The 7,552-nt window shown below is 59.7% G+C and overlaps 1 protein-coding gene across 1 annotated transcript; it reads left to right on the top strand.

The window, feature by feature from the left end:
* Positions 1–597: 597 nt before the first annotated feature.
* On the top strand, positions 598–2,717 carry POU3F1 (POU class 3 homeobox 1). Its single transcript, XM_065882077.1, has one exon. The coding sequence runs from the start codon at positions 645–647 to the stop codon at positions 1,986–1,988; it is 1,344 nt and encodes a 447-aa protein (XP_065738149.1). The 5' UTR covers positions 598–644; the 3' UTR covers positions 1,989–2,717.
* Positions 2,718–7,552: the final 4,835 nt, after the last annotated feature.

Here is a 7,552-nt window from a genome sequence, read left to right as displayed (position 1 = left end):
CGGGGACCCGCGCCGCCTGCCGCTCGCAGCCGCCGAGACCCGCGGGAATCCCGGCCCGCCGGCAGCGGCACGGCGGAAGGAGGAGCGCGGGGCTGAGCTGCTTCTCGGAACCCGAGCGCCTCCCGGAGCCCGCCATCCCCGCCACCGCCTCTGGCCACACGGGCGGGTGACCGGCGAGAATTCTGCTAGCTTGGAGCGTGGGACCCGCCGGGCTCGGAGTCTCCAGCGCCGGGGGAAAGTGGGGCCCACGCAGCCAGGACGAGAGGGGGTGCGGTCCCAGTGCCACCCCCGCGCCACTCCCCACGTGGCGGCCGCGCCCCCGGGGCGTGAGCGTATACGCGGAAGGTAGGGGGGCTGTGAATGAAGCCCCAGCGGCCAATCAGCATGGTCGGCGCGCGGGACCCCAGGAGTGAGGCCCAATGGCGAGCTCTGGGCGGCCGGGCCGAGAGGCAGGCGGGCAGGGGGGGCGGGGGCCGGGACCGGGGGGCGGGAGGCGGCTCCGCTGGCAGCCAATGGGCGGAGGGTGGGTGGAGCTCCGGAGCGCTGAGCTGGTCGGGCTTTAAGCCGGCGGAGCGCGGCGGCGGGGCCCGCAGACGGAGCGGAGCGGCGGCGGCGGCGCGGCGCGGCGCGGGGCGCGGGGCGGCATGGCCACCACCGCGCAGTACTTGCCGCGGGGCCCCGGCGGCGGAGCCGGGGGCACGGGACCGCTTATGCATCCGGATGCCGCGGCGGCAGCGGCAGCGGCGGCGGCAGCCGAGCGGCTGCACGCGGGGGCCGCGTACCGCGAAGTGCAGAAGCTGATGCACCACGAGTGGCTGGGCGCGGGCGCGGGCCACCCCGTGGGCCTAGCGCACCCTCAGTGGCTACCCACGGGAGGAGGCGGCGGCGGCGACTGGGCAGGCGGCCCGCACCTGGAACACGGCAAGGCGGGCGGCGGCAGCGCCGGCCGAGCCGACGACGGTGGCGGCGGCGGCGGTTTCCACGCGCGCCTGGTGCACCAGGGGGCGGCCCACGCGGGCGCGGCTTGGGCGCAGGGCGGCACGGCACACCACTTGGGCCCGGCCATGTCGCCGTCGCCGGGGGCCGGCGGGGGCCACCAGCCCCAACCGCTCGGGCTGTACGCGCAGGCGGCCTACCCGGGGGGCGGCGGCAGCGGCCTGGCCGGAATGCTGGCGGCGGGCGGCGGCGGCGCGGGGCCGGGCCTGCACCACGCGCTGCACGAGGACGGCCACGAGGCTCAGCTGGAGCCGTCGCCTCCGCCGCACCTGGGCGCCCACGGACACGCACACGGACATGCACACGCCAGCGGCCTGCACGCGGCAGCGGCGCACCTGCACCCGGGCGCGGGCGGCGGTGGCTCGTCGGTGGGCGAGCACTCGGACGAGGACGCGCCCAGCTCGGACGACCTGGAGCAGTTCGCCAAGCAGTTCAAGCAGCGGCGCATCAAGCTGGGCTTCACGCAGGCCGACGTGGGGCTGGCACTGGGCACGCTGTACGGTAACGTGTTCTCGCAGACCACCATCTGCCGCTTCGAGGCCCTGCAGCTGAGCTTCAAGAACATGTGCAAGCTCAAGCCGCTGCTCAACAAGTGGCTGGAGGAGACCGACTCGTCCAGCGGCAGCCCCACCAACATGGACAAGATCGCGGCGCAGGGCCGCAAGCGCAAGAAGCGCACGTCCATCGAGGTGGGGGTCAAAGGCGCGCTCGAGAGCCACTTTCTCAAGTGCCCCAAGCCCTCGGCGCATGAGATCACAGGCTTGGCCGACAGCCTGCAGCTGGAGAAGGAGGTGGTGCGCGTCTGGTTCTGCAACCGGCGGCAGAAGGAGAAGCGCATGACCCCGGCGGCCGGCGCCGGCCACCCGCCCATGGACGACGTGTACGCGCCCGGCGAGCTGGGGCCGGGCGGGGGCGGTGCGTCGCCGCCCTCGGCGCCCCCGCCGGCCGCGCTGCACCACCACCACCACACACTGCCCGGCTCCGTGCAGTGACCCCGCGGGCCGGGCCCCCCGCCGGTGCGCGGCGAGGCGCCGCGCGGCCTGAACTCTTTTTGTTCGGTTGCTTTGGATTTTACAAAAAGCCCAGAAACTTTCGAATAAAACCAAACACCCGGACGACCCTCTCCTGCGAGCGGCGAAGACGGCCGATAGGCTGCGTCGCCCGAGCCCCGAGAGAGAGGAGCGAAGATCCGGAACGCGCCAACTCACCCCGGGCATCCTGCCCGCCGCCTGCTCCCTGCCCCCAACCCCTCGACGACCCCCGCCCCTGCCCCCCCGGGCTGTTCGGGGCCGGATCCCGGCAGCGGCCTCCCCACAGCGACAGGTAACGCGGTACGGGGTTAGGGATTACCCGGGAGAGAGGACGGAGAGGAGAGTTCCCCATCCCTCTCCCCGGCGCGGATTCCCGAGCCTGAGTGTCGAGGGTGGGGGACTGTCACTTTATTCGCTCCACGCCTCTTCTCTCTCATAAGGATGCGCCCCATCCCCCTTACCTTTCCTCCGGGCTTGGTTTTTTAGTTTTTATTTATTCACGGAGCCTCTCGGCTCCTGGGGTCCTTCTAACTCCGCCCGCGCCCTTAATTTAAATCGCTGTATACTGTATTTATCGGGGCCCCGGAGGGGAGGCCGCGAGAGCCGCGTCTGTGTATAAAAGCAGGAAATAGCCAAAGCTTTAATCTAGCCTAATTTATTTTTTCCCCTTACCTTCCCCTACCCTACCCCAAAAAAGCAAAATAAAACAAAAAACAAACAAAAAAGAAAAACTAACAACAAAAAAAAATTCGAGTGTTCATTTTTCGTTTCGTTTTATCCGAGCTCCGGCTCGGTTCCCGGCCACGCTGGAGGGGTCTGCGCTCCCACGCACACGCAGATGGGAAGGGGCTTCTGCCCGGCTGTAGACCGACCACCGCACAGCAGGGCCCCCACTCCCCGCGGGGCCCTGACCTCCCGGCCACAAACAAACGAAACTTGGAAAAGTTGGAGATATTTTTTAACCAGCTGTAGAAATAAGCCGTTCCCTGAGAACCTTCTGCCTGAGTCCCTGCAGCTTCCGTCCGCTCCCTTTCAGCCCCCTGGGATGCGGGATGCTGGAGGAGGCCTGCAGAGAAATTCCCCAAATTTGGGGTGAGGTGGGAACCATGTAAATATGTGAGATATGTACACACTGGCGGGGAGAAAGAAACATTTTGTGCTTGGTTTTTATTTTTGGTTTTCCGGGTTGCCCTCCCTCCCCATACTAAAGGATTTTGTACACCCACTAATCCGAAAAAGATATTTTAATATGATTTCCAGATTTCTGATCCATCTCTATTTATTTTCTGGATGTGTTTGGAGCTTCCCCCTTCTCCATTTCTTGTTCTGTTTGTTACCGTTTGAATTTAAATTTTGTTATTTTATTTTTATTATTTTTTGGAACAATGTTTTGGTGCATTCTCTTTGTATCTTTATTGCAAAAAAATAATAATAATGTAGACTGGGAAGTTCCCTTTATATTTATGTTATAGTAAATATTTTATTACTCACATAAACATGTACCCCAGGGCTGTGTCCTGTCCTCTTTACTACTAGGGCTGGGTTGGTTTGTGGGTGATGGGATGGGATACCCCGACTCACCTCCCCCAAAGTTCTGGCCTCACTCTCTTGGAGGAAGGTGACCACACAGACCTTCTTCCAGGCCAGTATCGGTGCTGCTTGTTACTTGGGCAATGGTTGAGCCCCTGCCTCAGATGAGTGAGGTTAGGGAAGATGAAGCTACCTCATGTCCCCCACCCCACCCCATAAACAGACTATCCTGGGACCAGACCAGGGCCTAAGACACTGCAGACACCACACCGAATTTGGATCGGCCATTCCTCAGTCACAACTCAACTCCTTCTGGGCCAAGGAAGAAGCCTGCCTCTCTCGACCTGGACCACCAGCCGGGCATCTTTGTATTCCCCACCTCTGACTTTGTACTCCCCAGGTGGGATCCAGGCCAACTTCATCATTCTGGGTCTTGGGGCAGTTGGAAGCCGAGTCAGGCCCCACCAGCCCACCCCAGCTGGCTTTCCACCTGTAAACAAACAGTACCCAAACCTGCCTGGATCCACTGGGAGTTCTAACAGCTTAGACAGGGGTCCTGGGGGAGTTGAATGGCCTGGGCAGGGACCCCCGCCAGTTTGCGTGGGCAAACCTGGTCCTACTTCTATGCAAACAAATGACCTGCCCCAACTTCTCTTGGGGAGGAGTGGGGGCAAGAAGAGCTGTGCCACCAGAAAGCCCTGGCATCGCCTCTCCAGGGATGGGTCCCCAAGGGAACCCCTGCTCCCCAGGGAGTGATGCTCCTGCCTATAGGAGGACTCCCGGGCTGTGCAGTCATGACCTGGGGAGGGAAGCAGACATTCTCAGACATCCCCCTGTCAAGCCTTAAACACAGCCTGCCCCCCTCCCCAGAGTCAGGATGGGGGAGGCAGCTCCGGGTTTCAGGGCCAAAGCCACAGACTATCTGTGTCCCAGTCAAGCTCTTTCTCCTTTAGAGCAACTCCTCTTAAAAATACTAATCAAACGGCTCTTCCTGTTTCCTCCGTAGATGCAGTTCTTTTCCCTTCTCAGGAGAAACCACATGAGGTTTCTGTCACTCTTCGTGGAGACAAAGCTTGAAGGCACAAGCTGGGGAGAAAGTTGTGTCCCTAGTGAGGGTATGTGTGTGGCCCCCTCCCACCAGGGAAGTTGTCCAAGCCCAGGCCTGTGAGAGGCCTTGGCTCCAGCCGACAATATCTTGGGCGCCCGGAGAGGTGCTCCCAGACCCCCAAGTTGGCTGTCTCAGGCGGGCTGGGGCCTCAGGATGACTTGTTCGATGCTGAGGGTTCCAGGTGACACCCTGGGCTCTGCCCCTCAATCTCAGGAGAGAGTTGTCTCTGCAGAGGCCACCAACCAGAGGCCACCATGGTTTTCAAAGGCTCAGCCTCTCGCAGCTCTTTTTTTTTTTTTTTTTTCTCCCTCCTTAAGTCCAGCCTAATTAGTGATTAGCCCTGCAGTTGGCACCCGTGTCCCAGCCATTCCATTCCCCAAACCGGCAGGCCACGGAGCCTCCCCAGGCTTCTTACAAAGGAGGCTGGAAACTTTACCTGCCAGTTGGGTGACACCACGACCGACGGGAGCCGCTGGTCACCCCACCTAGGCCTCTCATTTCCTGCTCCACTAACTACGGAACTTCGAAGTAGTCCCACACTTCCCCACACTCCCTCCTTGTTTCGTCCTTCCTGGATTTGTCCCAGCCTCGGGGCCCTGAAATGGAAGCGAATGTAGCTCAGAGCTCCCTGCCGCCTGAGCTGCAGCAGGATTGGAGGTTGGAAAGGGCGGCCAGGAAGACGGGGCCTTCCCCGGCCTCTGCCTGCAGCTGACACCCATTGATTGATTGATTTCCTAACTGTCTGCTTAACCGGGTCTAAGAGGGTGGATTTATTATTTAAGCAAGTCAACTCAAAAACAGCAAAACAATGTGGCCCCCAAGATCTAGCAGCAGCTGAGGAGTAGAACAAAAAGATGAAAAAAAAGTGGGAAAGGGGATGGAAGAAAATATTCCACTTGGCGAGTATTTTGCCTAATGAGACACCAGCCTGGGACAGCTACCCGGTAACCCAACCCTTGGTCACAGAAGGCCCCTGGGGGCTCCTTCCCCTAGTCGCCAGCCTGGGATGATGGTAGGAACCACAACACATCTTACTGTATAAGAAAGAAACCATAGGAAATATGGAGAAATACCTTTCCCTGGAGTCTTACTCCCTGGATAAAATAAGAGTTTAGGAAAGGCAGTCGGCTGTGAGCTTGACCGCGGCTTTTTCCCTCCCATGTGTGTGTGGATCTACCTGCTCACTCCTGACAGCTTGAAACTTCCTTTCGTTCAAGAGAGCCAGCTGTCCCTAGCATTGACCTCCCACGAAGCCCAAGCTTTCCCTAACAGATTTGGGATTTTCTCAACCCATCTCCCTCCCCTTCTCACTGGAACAAAATTATTTTCTAAGATCACGCAACCACAGATTCTGGTAGCTAGAGAGAGCATCCCTCTCCCCACGTGAGCCTCTCTGTGTTGGTGTACAAACGTGTGCATGTGCCATTGTGTCTGCAAATCCATAGCTGCTCCCAGACATAGGAGGGGTGAAAGAAAGTCCATGCTACATTGCCGATGCTTTGAGCTGGGACAATATTTGCAGGGTGGGGGGTGGCTAAACTGGGAAGAAGGAAGGTGGCCACTGTGGTCGCCTGTGATCATCAAGGCGCACCGGGATGGTGCCCGGCCCTGAACTTCAAGGACGCCTGTATTCCCCACCACCACGTGCCCCAGGAAGTTGCACTGGCATCAATGTTGCATAGCTTAGGACCTGTGCAATCATCCCTTGACCCCAAGACTCAACTGGGTGTCCACAGGACTAGCTGACCCCCACCACAACTGCCCACTTAGGGCTCTTTAGAATTGAGCCTCCTCTGGAGAGGCTCTGGGCCGACAAAGGGGAAGGTCAAGCCTCTAGTGACACACCCAGGCCCAGGCTTTCCCCAGCAGAGCTGGAGCTCCTGAAAAGAGACCCACCTGAGCAGGGGGAGGAACGAGAGGAGGCTGGTTACTTGGTCTGGTGGCTGCCCCCGAGCTTAGGGAAGGGGATTCACCTGGAGCCTCTGGCTTAGTGACCCGAAGCCAGAGGAGCCGTCAATCCTGTCCCTGCTCCGCATATGTGAAGGCCTTGGAGTTAGTGTTTGGCCCTCCATTCTGGGCTCCCCTTGCCGCTTGGGAGGCCTCCGTGTGGGAGGACTGCCCTCTATTGGTCCCTGAGCTGGGACATGGCGGCAGTCACCAGGGCCACCTCACAGCTGAGCATACCCCCAAATCAGCATCAAGCTGGCTACTCTACAGAGGGTGCCGGGTAGAGCAGAGGCAACTTTCACCTCCAATGGAAGCGGTCCTGTTTCACACGCACAGGCTTGCCCGTGACCCATCTACTACCCCGCCTGCTTCCACAGCCATTCTCGGAAATTCTCCATCACAGCTACCTCCTCTGTCTCTGCCCCACTCACACCAATCGCTACCACTCCTCCTCTCAAGCGGCTAAAACCCTGATGCACACTCTGCCAGCTTGCTCACTCACGTGTGCTGACACTCTCGGGCACACCCGTGCCACCGTCTGGCCAGCTTCGCGGCCTCTGACACCGAGCTCTCCAGAGTCTCTGGGTACCTGCACCTGTGCTATTTTATTTGCCACACGCAGCATCCTTTCCATCCCTTGGCGGGGTCCCCTCCTCTCAGGATTTTCAAGCACTCACCCCACTTTCCAAACACATCCCTGCCCATCATTGTTCCCAGCTCCTCCCAGATCTCGCCTGCTCCCTTCAGATAATTAAAGTTAGGCTGTGTGTTTGTATGTATGTGTGATCTTATTTTTTAAACACACACCCCCACACATACATATGCGTGTATATATACAAACACACACAGCAATTAGAACTATCCATTCCTGCCATCGTCCCTCCTGTGCTAAAAACATGTCCCCACATCACCACACCATGAACCCAGCATCAGGTAGTCA

This window comes from Phocoena phocoena, chromosome 1 (assembly GCF_963924675.1).
Source record: "Phocoena phocoena chromosome 1, mPhoPho1.1, whole genome shotgun sequence".
NCBI lineage: Eukaryota > Metazoa > Chordata > Mammalia > Artiodactyla > Phocoenidae > Phocoena > Phocoena phocoena.
Note: the sequence above shows the minus strand (reverse complement) of the source record. Positions and strands in the feature narration are given on the sequence as shown.

What these genes read in the sequence shown, in the direction of transcription:
- POU3F1 (XM_065882077.1), top strand. Translation starts at nt 645, where the DNA reads ATGGCCACCACCGCGCAGTACTTGCCGCGGGGCCCCGGCGGCGGAGCC.